Raw genomic sequence first — 19,566 nt, 5'->3', positions numbered from 1 at the left:
GATGGTCACCATCTTGACTACAGGAGAGAAGATTTCGGTGTAGTCAACGCCTTCTTTTTGTTGGAATCCCTTCACAACAAGCCTCGCTTTATAGCGCTTACTCCCATCAGGTTCTTCTTTTATTCGGTAGACCCACTTGTTATGCAATGCATTTTTCTCCTTAGGCAAATCTTCTAACTCCCACGTGTGATTGGATAACAACGAGTTCATCTCGTCGTTCATTGCAAGATCCCACTTGATCGACTCATCAACTTGCATAGCTTCCTCATAACATTAAGGCTCGCCTCTGTCTCTGAGCAGAATGTAGTTGAGCGATGGAGAAAATCTTACTGGCTTTCTGATGATTCTGCTTGACCATCGTAACTCCGTGACTGGTGTATATGGGACCACTTCAGAATCATCACTTTCTTCAGCTTCACCACTCTCATCTTGAGAGATTTCTTCATCTGCTGTTGTGCAACTCCGGTGTCAGGATCTCTTCTAAGTCAACAGCTTCAGGCTCTTTCCTCTCCGAGCCTTCTCTTAGCTTATCCTTATACAGCACTTCTTCGTTGAACACAACATTCTTGCTGCAGATGATCTTTCGATTTTCATCATCCCGAAATCGGTAACCAAACTCCACGTTACCATAGCCGATGAAGTAACACTTCTTAGACTTCGAGTCAAGTTTACTTCTTGCAGCATCATCAATATGAACATAAGCTAAGCATCCAAACACCTTTAGATAGGAAAGATTTACTTTCTTTCCGCTCCAAACTTCTTCAGGGATCTTAAATCCCAATGGTACAGACGGTCCTCTGTTTATTAAGAAGGCTGCGGTATTGATTGCATCTGCCCAAAACATATTTGGCAATCCATAGTGCAATCTCATGCTCCTTGCACGCTCATTCAAGGTTCGGTTCATCCTTTCCGCTATTCCATTCTGTTGAGGCGTTCCAGGAATAGTCTTCTCCATCTTGATCCTATTATTAGCGCAATATCTCTTGAACTCGTCGCTGAAGTACTCTCCACCATTATCAGACCTTAAACACTTCAACTTGAGATTCGTCTCAATCAGGAATAGTCTTCTCCATCTTGATCCCATTATCAGCGCAATATCTCTTGAACTCGTCGCTGATGTACTCTCCACCATTATCAGACCTTAAACACTTCAACTTGAGATTCGTCTCAATCTCAACCATGGCTTACCATACTTTGAAAACCGAAAACACTTCATGCTTGTTCTTCATGAAGTAAACCCACACTTTTCTTGTGGAGTCATCAATAAAGGTCACATAGTAGTATGAACCTCCCAGCGATGCAACAGGAGCGGGTCCCCACACGTCAGTGTGCACCAGCTCTAACTTCTCAGATTTTTGATTTCTTCCTCCTTTAGAGAAACTAACTCGTTTCTGTTTCCCAAAGATGTAACTTTCACACATCTGATGATCCACCGTCTTCAGATCCGGAAGAGCGCCATTTTCCACCATGAGTTTCATCCCTTTCTCACTCATGTGCCCCAACCTACAATGCCACAACTTGGTATGTTTAGCATTCTCGACAACAACAACAATGTCTTGATAACTCGCCGTCATGTAAAGAGTGCCTCTTTTATGACCTCTAGCCACCACCATGGAACCTTTCTTGACTCTCCAGGCTCCACCACCAAAATTAACATCGTACCCAGTATAATCAAGTTGACCTACTGAGATCAAATTTCACATCAACTTTGGCACATGTCTGACCTTCGTAATCTTCCACACACGTCCGTCTGACATCTTCAGGTTGATATCTCCAATACCAACTATGTCCAAAGGTAATCCATCAGCAAGATATACCTTTCCGTAATTTCCCGCAACATAATTTTCCATGATATTATGGTGCGGTGTGGTGTGGAATGATGCTCCTGAGTCAATCACCCACGAATTGACTGGGCTATCGACATAGGAGATTGACGCTTTGGTGGTATTTGCAGTTGCATCACGAACTTCAATTTTCCTCGGGGAATCAACAGAAACTACCAATGCATCAGCGATTTCACGTGTCATTGCATTGGCTCTGCCTTTAGTGTTGTCTTCCTTCTTCGGTGGTGCTCGGCAATTCTTCTTAATGTGACATGTCTTTCCACAATTCTAGCACTCTGCAGCCTGTCTGAATTTGGACTGACCCCGTCCATTCCTTGACTTCGATCTGCCATTACTCCGGTTATTTCTATCTGGGTTTCTCCCTCTGTTTTCCAGGTTGAAAGCAGAGCTCATTGATGCTTCCCCAGAGTTCTCCCACTCATCCTGATCCATCTTCTCAGGCTTCTTGCTCAGCGGTTGATGAAGCTTCTTTCCGTACAGATAATCTTCAATTTGCATTCTCCAAAATGCATAATCTGTACCGTCAAATTTCCCGATATTGTGCGCCGAACCGTCTTCACCTCCCATCGTTTCTGGAACCACCGTGTATTAGAACACCTTCGTCGACAAACCGATGTTACCGACAAAATTTGACCGATCACCGTAACTCAAGATTTAATACCAGTTATTAGGAAATACGAGGTCAAATTTTGTGGTAAACCAGAATTTATGGGAGCGGGAAAAGAGCACACACACAAAATTGTTAACGGAGTTCGGCCAATGTTGCCTACGTCTCCGGACCTGCTACAGATCTTTTATTAACAACCCAGAAAATTTTACAAGCTCACAACTCACACCCCGATCCCAAATACACTCAAAAAATTACTCGTAATTTCGTAAAGAAGATTTTTTGTGAGAAATTTTTTTTCTCTCTCTTCTTCTCTTTCTTCGTTCTCTCTACGTTTTTTCTTGTTTTGGGATGAATGAAATGGTTCACCATAACTCTCCTTTTATAAGCATGAAGAAGGTGTTTGGTAAGCTAACAATCTTTAACAAAACCAACGTCAACAATTTCAGTCGCCTAACATCACCGTCCATACCGTGACCGTCCATGCCGACCATCATTGTGAAACATGTGCTTTGACTAACAAAAAAATCAAAAGGAATGTTTTTAAGAAACAAAAATGTAAATGTATAAGATAGAAACAATCGAAATTTGGAAACTTATCACTTTATTATGTATATATCTAGAAGATTTTTTTTTTTTAACAACAAGACACTCACAGACTCTTATTGACTCTGCAAACCAAAACGGTAACTCCACATCCATGTGAACGACGAAAGACGGTTGTTTCCTGGCATTACGTGCCAAGCTATCCGCCTGTAGGTTCTCCGTTCGGGGTACGTAGACGATCTCGGAGTTGAGGAAGCTTCTACGTAAAAGATTGATATCTTCCAGATAACGTTACCTGAAACTGTTGCAAACGTTACCTGAAACTGTCGTAAGTTCTTCATACATTCCATTGCCCAAATCAACGCCTCCACCTCCGAGTGAAGAGGTGATAGGCATGCCCTTACGTTTCTTGCTCCTAATAAACCATCAAAGCCGGGTAAGGTACTATACCATTCTTGTGCCGAAAATAGTTCCTTCTCTTTCCAGGAACCATCTGTAAAACACCATCGTCCTGAAATTCCTAATGAAGGTGTAGTCAGAACTTGCCGCTCCCTCCTTTGGTCAGTGAGTACCTGTGCTTCAGCCCAAAGTGCTGATTCTAGTTCTGCTAGTTTAAGAGTTTCCCTTGGATCAATATTCAGATTACTAAACAATTTATTATTCCGTCCTTTCCATATATACCATAATATCCATGCAAATTGGTGGTCCTCCATTTTTGGGTTGACTCTCCAAAAGAGATGATGATCCAAGTTACCAAAAAACGAGCAAGTAGAGAAAATAGTCGGGTTCGATGGTATTTTAGATAATGCCCACACTTGACGTGCTGGAGGGCATTCAAAAATTTAATTTTTATATTTAAACTAATTATAGTTTACTGATAGTAATAATATCTAGAAGATTATTATTCCATAATTTAATTTTCCTAGAAGTTTCCATTAAATTTACTTTTATATTAATATCTAGTAAAAAACTTAATTAAGTTACCCTTTTCTACAAATGCCCATAAATAAGAAAAAGGAAACATTTAAAAATATTTATAAATATACAGATTTTTATATTTAAACTAATTAAAATTTTACTGTTTTTATATTGGGAGATTTGCAAAATATGACTCACAACTTGATTTTAAACACAAACTTATACCCAAACTTGAATCAAATGCAAAACTAACCTAAAAGCCTTGTGAAATTACAGCCAGCCCCTTGTGACCAAACAAAAAAACAGAAGCCATTTTTACGAATATAGCCCCATTAAGTCGTCTGAATCGTCTGAAATGATAGAAGTCGTCTAGACGATTTCAAAGTAAGTCTTCTGGTGTAGCTAATCTTAAAAATAATTTATAAATGTTTTAAAAAATATTTTGATAAGTGAAAAATTAAAATAATGTAATTATAAACAGTTTTAAGTGATATAAATTAAAATATAACAAAATTGAATTGTTTTCAACATAGATAAGTGTAGGTAGTAAATCATGGTATTCTTTGGTCTAGGGTTTAGCAACATATGTTGTAGTATTGAGGATGATTGGTACCAGCTGTGGGATCGGTAGACAGCACCATTTAAGTTCAAAGCACTCAATCTAAAGCAATCAAGATTTATCTTTCCTTTTATGTTCACAGCACTTTGTAAAAAAATCACACCACTTTTTTAAAATCCTACTATATAAAAGGGACTAAATTCAAGGCTTTTGGAACTATCCACCTCAGCCAAAATATTCTCATCCAAAAAGAATTAGAAATAGATGTCATTTAGAAGATAATTAACTAACACACGACTTTTGATATTTCTAGAAATTTCAAATTTGTAACTGCTAATTCATTAATAGAATCATATATCTATATTGAATTATGTTCTATTTTTAATCGTTAGACTTCAAGGATAAATAAATTATTAATTTATAATATATATAGTTTATAACATTATATTGTAGTTATAAATAAAGAGAAAATAACCGGGGAGGGTGAAGAAGCTCATGTAAAATTATGTAATTAAAATGGTAAAATGGTGAGTATGATGAGGTGAATCTAAGAAAATTTGTTGTACAAATTATGGTGCTTTCTTCGTCCACTATAATGATTTAAAATATCCTACTATATAAAAGGGACTAGATTCAAGGCTTTTGGGACTATCCACCACAGCCAAAATATTTTCATCCAAAAAGAATTAGAAATAGATGTCATTTAGAAGATAATTAACTAACACACGACTTTTGATATTTCTAGAAATTTCAAATTTGTAACTGCTAATTCATTAATAGAATCAAAATCTTTGGCTCGGTCAAATTTTATCCAGTTGTTTATAAAAATATTGTTATCTGATTCATGTAATTTTTCGGTGTTGATTTAAAAGCCCAAAAAACCCATCTATACTGACTTTTTGATATTTTTTTCTGTGATTTGAATTTAAAAAGAGATAAAACTTTCGATAAGTTATGTAAACTCAGAACAAGTATTTAGCTTTAGAAAGCATTTACATGTTTCAAACTTATAATATATACATATATAATGTTTAAAATTATGCATATAAAACTTGTGTAAAATGTGCATGAATATGTTTCTCTTCTTTAATGTGTTAATCGTACTATATATAACATTATTTTAAAATTTCAAAAAGCTTATGTCACATACAAAAAACCATCAATAAAAAATATAATTCTCCATCTACAACAAGAAAAATGAAAAATTATAAACATATAAATTTAAATTAAGAAAAACTAACATTGGAAAAATAAGAAGTTAATGTAAAAGAAAAAAACCGACAAATAATATTATAAATAAAATAAATTTATAAGACACAATCCGCGCGAAGCGCGGAAAAAATCTCTAGTCATGTTATAATAATTGCTGTAGAGACATACGTACCTACGGCCAAAATTTAAATGACTCTTAAAAATTATAAACCTAAAGCCAAAGCAAAAAAACCACAGCTATAAATCTACAGCCAAAAAAATGAAATCACATCACTTACCAATCATGCCCATTGTATGTATTCTTAGGGTTAGATTTTGGAAAGCTTGAATGTTTTTTTGAAAAATTAAAATTTTACGTATACATGTTTATTTCTGTGTATAGTAAACACTTTTGAAGTTTAATTTGATTTTACGAAGTGTTTAGTTAGTTAATAAAGTTTAGGGGTTATGTTTAGGGTCTAGACGACTTCCATAGAAATCGTCTCGTGAATAATTTTAGATGGACGACTTACAGAGAAGTCGTCCATACCGGGCTGAATCCTTTATTTTACCAATGTACTTTTAAACCTAACCGGATCATTTACCAGACATATAAATACCATTTATTCACTTTTTCACAACTTTACAAAACCCTAGCACCGTTTCTCTGCAGATTCGATTTCGAAGGCGATTATTTTCTCAGATTTCTCCCCGCCGGTAATCTCGCGTATTCCGTAGTTCTCACCGCCGGTAATCTCTCCTCTTACGACGAATCTTGTTTTTCCTTCATGGCGTAGAGTTTTTAGTAGTTTAAACTGACCATCCGCTTCCTTTGTTTCAGATCTGAAACCGCGTCTCGTTGAACTCCCCCGCCGGTAAGTTATTTCTCTTGTCTTAAGGCGTTTAGCCGCCGTAAAACCCTAAAAATTGTAGTCTTGATTCTTCTTTTCCCGTCGATTTTTGCAGATATGTAACCGCTGGTGTCATTGGAGACCATATCTTCTCCGACTGTAAGTCATCCATCTTTTAAAGAAACAGTTTTTGTATTTATTCAGAAAGACTACTCAGACGACTTCCTGGAAGTCTTCCAGAGTGTAAGACTTCATAGAAGACTTCCTGAAAGTCTTCCAGACGACCTAAGTCGTCGTTGGAAGTCGTCCAGAGTGTAAGACTTTGTAGAAGACTTCTTGGAAGTCATCTCAGTAGTCTTCTCACTAAAATTTACATGCAAGTCTTCCACTTTTTGTATTTAGAAAAGTGTGCTTGTTATGTGTTTGAGATGCTTGTTTTTGATTGTTTTACAGGCCGGAAAATGGATTTACCAGCACTCCCGCAGAGGATGTATACATTAGGGGAAGAGCCCCCTGCACTGAAGAGCATTTCTTATCACACTGATGACTCGAAGCTATTTACTGCACTAAGGCGAGCTCTAAACGCTGACGAATATGAGGAGCTAAAGGAGTCAAAGTTGGGAGTGTTCATCAAGTTCAATGAGCTGAATTTTGGTTGTGCTTCAAGGCTGGTTCATTATATGCTCAGTTTCCAGCTTAACATCAAGAAGAAGTATGAGCTCTGGAGTCTCGTTGGTCCACAACCGGTGAGGTTTTCACTGTTGGAGTTTGAACACCTCACTGGTCTGAACTGCGATTACATCGAGGACCTGGAAAATCCAAGGGTTGAGGTTACGAAGGAGATGGCTGCTTTCTGGGAGATGATGGGTGTTGATGTCGATGCGGAGCCAAATACTGAGCATATAAAAGCAACATTTGGGAGATGCGAGGAGTGGTCTCGGGAAGATCGCATGCGGCTCGGTTACCTTGCCATCTTCAATGGATTCATTGAAGAGAGAAAGTACTCAACCGCTACACGGGCTAGTCTTGCAAGGCTAGTGATGGATTTAGAAAGATTTGATAACTATCCTTAGGGGAGAGTGGCGTTTAAGGTGCTGATGGAGTCTGTGAAGGGTGTAAATTTGGATTCAAATTCATACACTGTTGATGGGTTTGTTCAACTTCTCCAGGTGTGGGTGTACTTTGCTCTGCCAGAATTTGGTGCTAATTTTGGGCATCCCCTACCAGACAGACCGTCTCCGCTGTTGCTGGCTTACAATGGTGGCAAAGGACGCAGATTTTTTAAAGAAGTCATTTCCAGACATGTATTTAAACTTCAATCTCTAAGACTTCACAGAAGACTTTAAAGTAAGTAGTTTGGTAAGTCTTCCATAGAAGACCTCGCAGAAGACTTAAAGTTATGTCGTTTGGGTGACTTTACTTTAAGTATTCTGCGAAGTCTTCTCTGGAAGACTTACCAGACGACTTGTTTTAAAGTCTTCTGCGAAGTCTTCTCTGGAAGACTTACCAGATGACTTTACTTTACGTCTTCTGCGAAGTCTTTTCTGGAAGACTTACCAGACGACTTACTTTAAAGTCTTCTGTGAAGTCTTTTCTGGATGATTTCAGTCTTTGTTATCTGAGTTGATATCTTTTATTTTTGCAGACTAGCGTGATCAACTGTGTCCGCAAGGACTATGCTGAGATGTTTCCACGATGGGACTTTGATATGGAGGACCCGGCCGCGGAGAACATAATCATAGTCATGTTTTATGCGAAAGCTAATTGGAACTGGACCATGAATTGCTGGGAAGTCACCAGTACTAAACCGAGAGTGAAGAAGGAAGAGAGGGCAGCGGAGACAGAGAGTGGTGTGAAGGAGGAAAGTAGAGTACGTCGGAAGAAAGCTCGTAAAGCGGCTTCTGTTGAGGCTAGTAAAGTGCCTTCTGCTGAGGCACGTGCAGAGGCTCGTTCAGAGGCTTCTACGTCTGTTGGTGGGATGACCAAGGAGCATATTGAAAAAAGCTTCAAGGGCATAGCTGATGTCATGAGGGATGGGTTTGGGATGTGCCTTAGGGAGATCAAGTTGCTGGGGGATATGATAGAAGCTGTGGAGAAGAAAGTGGGAATCACCAAAAAGGGGACTGCATCTAATGAACTTCAAATGACAACTTCAAATCAGGAAAAGCGTGGGCACGAACCCAGGGTTAGTACCAAAACCTCTCCCAAAATCGCAGAGAAGAGATTGACTAGAAAAAGTGCTAGGAATAAGGAATGATGTGCTTTGGAGAGTGAGAGTGTGAATGGAGAGAAAGCAGGACAGAATGGGGCGAAAGCAGGACAGAATGACCCCCAAGAACCGAGTTCCTCGAAAGACCTGAGTCTTGTGATAGCAAATGAGCCTCCAGAATAGAGTGGTGAACCTAGCGTTCTTGTATTGGACAAAGAAGTACCCACTGATTCAGATTTACAGAAGGAGAAATTAGGAGGCAGAGAAAGAGGAAAGCTGCTATGGCACATGTTTGTGGAAAGAGTGAGCGAGCAAGGAAACTTGCTGCCTCACAGCAAACTCCTTTTAAGGGAAACAGCACTGCCAAATTGATCATTCCAAACAAAAGGGTTGGCCAAGGCTATGATCTTTTTGCACCCTTTGCCAAGAAGATGTCGAAGGTGCTCACTGACTGGGAGAAACTTGATCCGTAAGTGAGAATGTCTCATAATAGCTTCCTTTATTATACAAAAATATCATGTTTATCTACATTTTGTGTTTGCAGTTATTTTAAAACACCTATGGCCAAAAAACCACGTAGATGTCCAAGTCTGTTTTATTTCACCCTACGAACCCCCTTAGAATGGCTGAACGACGGTGTAAGTCTCCTGCTATGTCTTCTAGTTTCCCCTTTACCAGTAGTTATGTCTTCTCAAGAAGACTTAACAGACGACTTACCAATTAGTCTTCTGTTAAGTCTTCCAGAGAAGACTTACCAGATGGCTTAAGCGTAAATCGTCTGATAAGTCTTCTCTAGACTTAACAGACGACTTACCAATTAGTCTTCTTTTAAGTCTTCTAGAGAAAACTTATCAGACGACTTACGCTTAAGTCGTCTGGTAAGTCTTCTCTAGAAGACTTAACAGAAGACTTACTAGAAGACTTAAGCGTAAGTCGTCTGATAAGTATCTCTTACTTGTACTGTTTTATATGCAACATATGGATGCTTTTATTAATGTACTGAGGCAACAGTACCAAGATAATCCACATCATTTCAGGAGCGAGAGATTGTGCTTTCTTGATCATGTATTTTCTCGTCAGTGGTCCCACCATTACCCGCAATTTGAGAACGACGAGGGCGACATCAACGGCTTAGGAAGAAGACTCCCTGGTGGGGCGTGGAATTATCACGCAGGCATTGTACCATCATTTTGCCAATCTATGAAGGTTTGGGGGTCGGATGTGGATGATATTTATGCGCCAGTGAACTTCAGGAACGAGCATTGGATTACTATTTGGATATCGATCCCTAACAGGCACATAGTCGTCTGGGACAACATTTTAACACATATTAGAGCTGCAGACCTCGATGTGCTCATGGAGCCTTTTGTCAACATGGTCCCTTATCTGCTCGTTGATTGCGCTGGCTCAGACGAAGAACGTGTCAAACACACACTGGAGCCATACACATATGAGAGAGTTACCGTTGGAGTACCTCAGTGCCGAGCTGGTGATTGTGGCATGTTCGCTCTGAAGTACATCGAATGTCATGCTCTTGGGATTTCATTTCCTCCAGCGCTTTGTAACAAGAACTCGAAGGCTATAAGGAAGAAGATGGCGTTGGATATATTTAAGGAGACTACACAGAAGGTCGTCCAGGAGTTAAGTCTTCTGGACGACTTACTAGAAGGTCGACCAGAAGTTAAGTCATCTGGATGACTAATCAGAAGGTCGTCCAGAAGTTAAGTCATCTGGACGACTAATCAGAAGGTCGTCTAGAAGTTAAGTCTTCTGGACGACTTACGAGAAGGTCGTCCACATCAGTTATTACAATGTGGTCGCGTATGGTCAGTTTTTTTGCAGACCGAGCATCTATAAACCATGTGTTGCTTCCGGGGCGTGCGTCCTCTCATCCTAGATAGCTCCAACCAAGATTGCCATCTTGATTTCTTCTGTCTCCCCGGACCACGCTTTACTTCCGGAGGAAAGAATGTGTGTGCCTTAACTTTTTGTCCAACACAAGGATAGATATTCTCTGAGTATCCTGCAAACAAAGTCTCTTTTGAGTAGATCGGGCATACAAGTGTGGAGATATGCAAACCAGCATATGATCCAACTGCTATAGCATGAGAGCAAGGTATCTTCTCGACACCATAGACACCACAATCACACTTTCGATGTTCCAAATCGACAACACAGCTCTTTTTACCACCTTGCACAAAGAATCGCCATCCATCAATTTGTTGGACAGACATTGTATCCGCTATCTCCGATCGAACAACAAGCAAGTATTCAACCCCCCGACTATGTTGAGTTGTGAGACTCAAAGCATCTTCTCTCCTTTTCCAAAACAACCTTGATATCTTATCCTTTATGAACTCCAACAGGAAATGAATCGGAAATCCTCTAGCTCGCTTCAGTATAGATTCAGCGATGTTGCTAGTTTTTATGTTGTACCGGTCTCCCTGACAATGAACCCTTTACCATAGGGTCACGTCGGCATTCTCCAAGTAGGTTGCAAGTTCCGAGTTTGCACTCCTTATCTCATCCATGTACCGGTCAAAATCGTAAAGTGTATGAGCATAAGCAGCACCTTTCACCAAGTACAAGAGATGTTTCCCTTTATACTTTTTGACAATGTTCTATTGAAGGTGATAATAACATATTCCTCGGGTAGCCCACAGAAACACCTTATCACACGCATTCTTAATGCCCGTGTGCCGGTCAGAGACTATCACCAGAGGATACTCATCAGATACACAACTCGCCAATTTTGTGAAAAACCACTCCCAAGATTCATCATTTTCACCATCAACGATCGCAAAAGCCAATGGAAATATCTGAAAATTACCATCTTGTGCGGCTGAAACTAACATAACACCTTCATACTTCCCACTTAGGTGAGTGCCATCTACCATAATGACCCGTCTCTGATACTGAAAACCTCGGATTGAAGCTCCAAAGAAGAGAAATAGATACTTAAATCTATTCAGAGAATCAAGTTCTAGACCAGTGATATAACCCGGATTTGCTAAGGAGATTTGCTCCAAATATGAAGGCAGTCGCTCATACCCATCTTCCGCTGATCCTCTCACCTATTCTTGCGCATATAACAATGCTCTGTATGAAGTGGTGTAATAAAATGTCATGCCAAACATGTTCTTCATTGCATCTTTGATATGCTGCGGATTCAACCCATCAATGATTCCAACACGATCTATGAAAATCCTACCAACATACTTCGGAGTACAGTGTTTCCGCTGGGCGATTCTGTCTCCCACAGAACATGTATGAGTTTCCACATTCTTGGTTACCCAAAAAGTGTTTGTCTCATGTTTCACACTCGCTCTGATCTTCTATCCATAACCATTAACCCGACATGTTGCCACAAGGAGAGTTTTCGTTGACTTGTATATTCTGAAGGAGAACTTACGCCTCGCCACTGTCAACCATAACTCTGAAACCAATGCATCTTTACTAACAAACATATGGTTGACATATATCCTGCTACCATACGATCTTCCTCCTGCACTACCATATGTCCCTTTGAAATCTTCAAAACACATATCATCATCTTCTTCCTCATCTTCATCCTCATCTTTAACCTTCCCATACTCACTGTAATCCTCAACATCATCAATCGCTTCAGCAACTACAGGGATATCAGCATCCTCGTCCCCATCATCCTCCTCCCCATCATGATTTTCATCTTCAGCCATATCGTCATCATCTTCATCCCCTTCATCATATTTATTCCCTTCATAAGCTTCATCCTATTCATCATCCTCTTCCCCTTCCTCTGAAACAGCTCTCATCTTGCTAAGGCTTGATACACGAAGACGTACTTCATGCGTTTTAGCTATCTTGAGCAAGTTCTGAACTTGTCTATCACTTGTAACATGAATAGGAGGAGTGTCTGGAGCCATCTGTTGCATCATTGCCTCTGGTAATGAGTACGCTAACTGCACAGACTCTGTGTTCATGTCCAGGTTATAATCTTCTTGAGCCATTGCAACAAGTTCAGCATGTGTCGAACCTTCACTCAAAAAGAACAGCCTCACTCCTTTGAACTTATCAACCACAAAATTCCAACAGCCATCTTTCAACAACCATTCTCCACACACTGCATGTAACTGACGATCCATCTGAAAAAAACAAAACAAAACACATTAGCAAACATAGAACATGTATGAGTTAAAAGCACATTAGCTATAAACTTTAATTAACATGAATGTTGGTAACCTAATAAATATCACCAATTAAGTTATAAATTTCATTCAGTAGCACAAATATACATTAATAAACATGAATTAACAAGAAAATGTTAAAAATTCTTTATAGTTTTAGAGAAAATGCAAGTTTATTAAACATTGATACATACGACATCATCAGAGGTCGTCTAGTAGACTTCCAGAGAAGTCGTCACTTGTCAAAGGAGAGGTTAATTTTGTAATTGACTTTTAAATATGTTTCTAGAGTCGACTTATATTGAAGTCGTCCATCTTTGTTTGTTTAAAAAAAAATCTCAAGAAACCCAGAGACGAAGTCGTCTGGGATAAACAGGTTAGTTTTGCAATTGACCGGATTGTGTCAGAAATTTGACTTCGTCCAGTAGAAAATCAAAAATTCAATATTTTATTATAACGAGACGACTTCCATGTAAGTCGTTTCAGGTTAGTTTTGCAATTGGAAAATAAAACTTAAATATATAAGTCTTCTAGACGACTTACCGGGAAGTCGTCCAAGATAACAAAGGTTTGACCAGAATCTCGGAATAAAATCGTGGACGACTTCTATGTAAGTCGTCTGTCGGTTGACTTCCGTGTAAGTCGTCTAGAGTAACTTAAATATTTAAGTTACTCTAGACGACTTACACGGAAGTCGTCTCAGGTTAGTTTTGCAATTGGAAAATAAAACTTAAATATATAAGTCTTCTAGACGACTTACCGGGAAGTCGTCCAAGATAACAAAGGTTTGACCAGAATCTCGGAATAAAATCGTGGACGACTTCTATGTAAGTCGTCTGTCGGTTGACTTCCGTGTAAGTCGTCTAGAGTAAATTAAATATTTAAGTTTTATTTTCCAATTGCAAAACTAACCTGAGACGACTTCCGTGTAAGTCGTCTCCTTATAATAAAATATTGAATTTTTGATTTTCTACTGGACGACTTCCAAGTAAGTCGTTCATGGAAAGTCAAATTTTTGATACAATCCGGTCAATTGTAAAACTAACCTGTTTATCCCAGACGACTTCGTCTCTGGGTTTCTTGAGATTTTTTTTTAAACAAACAAAGATGGACGACTTCAATATAAGTCGACTCTAGAAACATATTTAAAAGTCAATTACAAAATTAACCTCTCCTTTGACCAGACGACTTCCAGGAAAGTCGTCAACGCGAAGAAGACTTCTGGGGAAGTCTTCTTCGCGAACAGATCTGGATAAAAACTCGATTTCATACCTTAAATTAGTGAGATAACTTCCTTAGCACAAAGAAGTCTTCTCCAAGCACACAGAAGCTCAAATGAAAGTGACCCACCAAGAATCGTGACCTTCAATGCCTTTATGAACCATAAAAATTTTAGAATCAAAATCTTGGATTTTTTTGGATGAATATGGAGAGAAAGTAAAGAGATGTTGTTTTAGTTCATAAGAATTGAGAAAAGAAGAAGTGTAAATCGATTTTAGGTGCATTAAGAGCTTCAAATTGGCTGTTCATGGTGGTTGGTGTATTGAAGGCAATAGCAATCTTGTAAATACTTGAAGATGATGAGGTTGAGAGAGTAAAAAGCTCATTTTCGAAAGAAAAAAAATTAATGGCATTTTCGTAAATAATTTGAATTTGTGGGGTGAATAGGGAAAATGAAAATTCCAAAAAAAATCATAGGTTAGTTTTGTGGTTGACTTTGAGTTGTGGGTCACTTTTGCAAAAAGCACTTTTATATTTTCTCAAAACAAATAAAAAATAAAATATCTAGAAGTTTTTAAAATATATACTTATATATTTTTTTTTGATCAAAAAAATATATACTTATATTTATATATATAACTTCACAAAACAAATCGAAAAGAAAATTAGTTTAGATATTCTTTTCTGAAAATAATAATACATTTTCCAAAAAAATTATATAACATACAAAATTCTCCCGATCACTCATACATTTTATATTATCTCATTGTCTGATGAAGAAACTGAAAGATGATTTAAAACAAAAAAAAAAACAATGCTTTTTCCTTCAAAAATATTATTTTATTTAACTCTCTTACTCTCTTCATCAACTTTCAAACTGTTCATATCAATCCCACCTTGCTTCAACATTTTCCTTGCTGCCGAGTTTCTCTGAAACAAACGCACATAATTATTTAATTGAACTTTGTTTATAATTTGTACTGTTGTTAATTGTCAGGGCATGTTTTTCACGATCAAAATGTATCATTTGGATGGAAATGAGATTATTGTTTTATTAAGTTTAAAATTACAAATCATCTGAATGATGACCCATCAACATAAGTTTTAAAATTTTATTGCTTCATCATGTTGTTTGTTTTTTTTTGACGTCAAACTCCATATGCATTATCAATTCAGGTGAAATAGTTAGCCTTTGAATCCAATTTCACCGGAATTAAAGAGTTTACGTGAGAAAAAATAGAGTTTTGTGAACGGCAAAAGATCCGCTCTTACATTGCACTCTCTTGCTATGAAAGAAATAGAAAAAGAACCTTAAAGGAGGAAACCAAATAAATGAATTCATTCCATTTGGAAGCCAAAGAAGACCATCAATTTGTACTGTTGTATTGCCTAATCCGGTCGCTTTCTTAATTTTTGTGGTGTTTCTTTGTATTTTGTTTCAATTCAATATAAATTATTGCATTTTTGTAATGATACATAATTATGTATGATGATATTATTTTGAAATTGTTTAAAGTCGAAAAGTTTAGTTTTAAAAAAAAATCTCAACACAAATCAAAGTGATTTGAACAGACTCCTAAAACCCAACTTTGTGATTGTAATTACGAGAGTATCACTCGATGATAGCGTGAGGAAATGATACTTTCATTCTTCTACAAGAGTTTTAAGAAGAGCAACACTAGCTTCTAGATTATCCTCATAGAGATAGACCCAACGCTTCCAGCAAATACCTTATTTTTTGGTCAGGGACCAGATAAGCGATCGCTGTAGCTTCCCTGGCTAAAACGGGATTTCAAATAGCTTCTCCAGCTAGTCTCAAAGAAAAAGTGAATATATGCTGAATGACTTTTGTCACTCCCTTGCTTGATGATGATAGCTTGAACTTGAGGGAATGAGCCTCATAGTCATGTACAAGATTTTTAAGAAAGAGAAACACTAGCTTCTGGATTCTCTTTATAGAGACAGTCCCAGCGATTCAGCGAACAAAGTTTTTGGCCAGCGACTACATAGCGATTACTGAAGCTTCTCTGGCTAAAACAGGACTTCCTTCTCCAGCTAATATCTAAGAAATAGTGAATATACGTTGAATGAATTGACTCCGTGGGTTGGCTGATGATGATGGTAGTTTGAGGGAATGATCATTCCATTTCTCTACAAGCGTCTTAAGAAGAACAAGACTAGCTTCTAGCCTTCTAGATTGTCTTTGGATATTTTGTACCAGTGGAACAGCCTGCTTCCACTGAGGTTTACTACGCAGTAGCAATGCTAACACAGAAAATATCGAGATATTAGAATACTGAGAAAGTCCTTCACCCTGCCCACTACAAAGTTAGACACTGTGTCGTCTGAAGGTAGAGAGTCAAAGAAAGCCATAAATCTCCACACGTTCGGCAATTAATCTCGGTCGAGTGAAGCTATAACATGTGGAAAATCGATAGCTTCGGGAAAAGATGCTTCCGGCTCCTTCTGTCTCATCCGTACACGATGATGGGAAATTAGAAACCCTAGGGGGATCCGTCATCTGATTACCGTCCAATCCATCGACGCCATACTGCATTCCGACCTTATGTCCAGCAAATTCTCCTCCTTCCAACTTCGGAAACGCTTAGAATCCGCCGTCAATGGCTTAGCCTGCTGCTTTGCCTAGAAAACATTTGCTAGATACAGATTTATCCAGACCCAAGAATAGAAGTGTACCAAAACCAAAATAACCAAAACTGAAACCAAACCAAGAATCGACTGGACATTCAAAATTTTAAAATACATACTATATACTTAAAAATATTAATATATTTAGTTTTTAAGTAACTAAATATCATAAAAATACTATTTACAAACTGTAATACTCAAAAATTCCAATTACACGAAATATTTAAAATCATCTTAATTAACTGACATTTTTATCTGAACAACGCGAATTGTTGTATATTTAACTTTAAAAAAATTGAATTATCTGACGTTTTTATCCATATTATCCAAAGTTACACAAAAAGTTGGAACCGAACCGGAGCCATATTAGACCCGAATCTTTTTTTAGATATTAACTGATTCCTAACTTTACTATAGAACCGATGCAGAATTCAGATAAAGTATAACTTCTTTAAATTAATACTCTATAAATTAATATACACTAAAAATCTTTATAAAATAATATAATTTTATAGTCTCAAATTGAGTTTTTGGTTCAATTAGTATATCGATAAATTAATATCTCTATAAATTAATAAAAAAAAATTATAGTTTTGGTGTAGTCCCAACATTATTAATTTATAGAGGTTTCACTGTATAAGAAACTAACAGCTTTTTAATAAAAGTATAGTAAAATTAGTGGGTTTCAAATCTTTTAAATATTTTTGATAAATCATTTTAATTTATATAAAGTACCTTTGCACATTTTGCAATTCATATATCTGTTGCAAGAAAGAATTAAAGGATGAAAATTATTCCTCAGCTAAACTGCATGTGAAGAATGATGATTCAGGATTATACTTAGTTTAGGAGAACCAAATCAAGGTAGGTTATAATCATGAACATTAACTTCAATAAATTGAAAACCCCATATCTCAGACAAAGCAAAATTAATACAAGATCCTAATCAGATTTGGAAGGATCGAAGATTTGACCAACAAACATAACAATTCCGGTTCTGTCTTCTCTAATCATGAAAAGAAATGGATGATCTGCCACGAAATCTATCATCTTCCGTACAAATGGTCTGCAGCCGCCAGAAGATTTCCGCAGGGCAGTAGCAGCCGCAGCTTCAGTACCTACCTCATCGATTTCAATGAAAGCTTTTTGGTACAATGACACATTTAGCTCAAAATCATCAAAAGCCTTTGAAGCTTCAAACCCAAATTTGATCTTAAATTTTGGAATTCTGAATTCGCCAACTCTATCTTTGTATCTCGGTATGTGAGAGTCCAAAAATCTATGAGTAGATGTCAATCTCTTCAAAAGATTATCCAGTCCATCTCTCTTGTCAGGTAGATAGAAGTACATTGAGAATTTGCGGTCGGCATCGTCACGGCCTTGTTGATAATCGAGCCTCAGGACCTTGAAATCATCATAAGCCTTTACATATTGGTTATTATGGCTGCTCATGAAAGGCACAGAGACTGATTCTCCATTGACAAGGTGAAATGGTTTGTTTTTAGTCAAATAACTATCAAACTTCTTTTCCCAAGATCCTTTGAAGTACAATGCATTTCCATAAATCCATTCGGTTTGGCTTGTCACGGATCCTTGAGAAAGAAGGTCTTTGATGAGATTATTTGTGTGCCGTAAAGCCCATGCATTGACCTCCATACGCACTATTTCCGCCTTCAAAACAGCAAAATCATCAATCATTAACAAAAAAAAAGAAGTATATATAGCTATAAAATTATCAAAAAGAAAAGGATGCCTAGAAACGACTGAGATATGTTTCAGTGATTATCAAAACGCTAGACAATCCCAAAAATAATAAATAGTAAAAGTACCTTGGTATTGGTACTGAAGTCAACTTGAGCGAACTCAGCTTTGAAGAAATTTACTATGAGATCCTGCCACGAGGAATCAACCGAGAGTGATTGATCGATCCAGACTCCATTAATTAAGTGCTGCGATTTTAGGTCCCCCGCTCGCACTGCCGTCTGCTAGAACCACAGAACAGATCTCACCAAACACAGCGCTGAGCTCTTCGGTTGAGGAAGAGCTAAGAAAGGAGAGGATGAAGGATCTTAGTGTTTTGGCTTCTCGCCTATTAGCCGCCATGGTGAGCACCGCGTTTATTGATACCGGAGAGAAAACCAAGTTAGAGTTTTTGGCTAGGGTTGAAATTACTTCCCCCGCAAGGAACATTGCTACGTCGTTTTGCTTCTTCATCGCTTCTGCCAAATCAATCTTTGATAGGGAAGGACTTGGGGTTACTTGTGATTCACAAAGTTTTTGTTTCTTCTTTGGATTTGTCTCTTGGATAGAGAGATCTGCGACTTGTGATTTACCAACTTTTTCTTTCATCTTGATGTTATCCATCACCGTCTTTGGGGATTTCGTTTATTTTGTGTGAGCACACATACATGTAGAGATGGCAAAATTTGAACCTGTCCGCGGGCCCGGCCATTTGGACTTGCTGCGGGGCGGGATTGGTCACTAATATTCAGGTCCGATTTTGTAGCGGGCCTCACGGGACGAGCTTGTGCGGGATTGGGTCAGAAGCGGGATTGGTTCAGTGTATCCCGCGGGACGCGCGGGGATCCGCACAGACATCGTCACTTTGACTCTCGAGCTCTCACCGACAAACAAAACAAAGAGAAATGGCAATCTCTTCCGGCTTCTTTTCCGGCGAGTACAAAGGCGATCTCTTCCGGCTTCTTTTCTTATTCGAACCGTCAATTTCGATCTGTCACAACTTCGCCATGCATGTTCTTCGTATCCTCGTTTAATCAAGGAAGAGTCTCTTCTCGGTTTCATCTT

The 19,566-nt window shown here is 38.1% G+C and overlaps 1 protein-coding gene across 1 annotated transcript; it reads right to left on the bottom strand.

Moving 5' to 3' along the window:
- Positions 1-17,679: 17,679 nt before the first annotated feature.
- Positions 17,680-19,125, bottom strand: LOC106317224 (serpin-Z2-like). Its single transcript, XM_013755075.1, is given in 3 exon segments — positions 17,680-18,432; positions 18,591-18,707; positions 18,709-19,125. Coding segments are annotated over 3 exon segments (1,263 nt in total). The 3' UTR covers positions 17,680-17,703.
- Positions 19,126-19,566: the final 441 nt, after the last annotated feature.

This window comes from Brassica oleracea, chromosome C9 (genome assembly GCF_000695525.1).
Source record: "Brassica oleracea var. oleracea cultivar TO1000 chromosome C9, BOL, whole genome shotgun sequence".
In the NCBI taxonomy this organism is placed as follows: Eukaryota; Viridiplantae; Streptophyta; class Magnoliopsida; order Brassicales; family Brassicaceae; genus Brassica; species Brassica oleracea.
The sequence above is the reverse complement of the archived record's forward strand: the minus strand, read 5'-3'. Positions and strand labels throughout refer to the sequence as shown.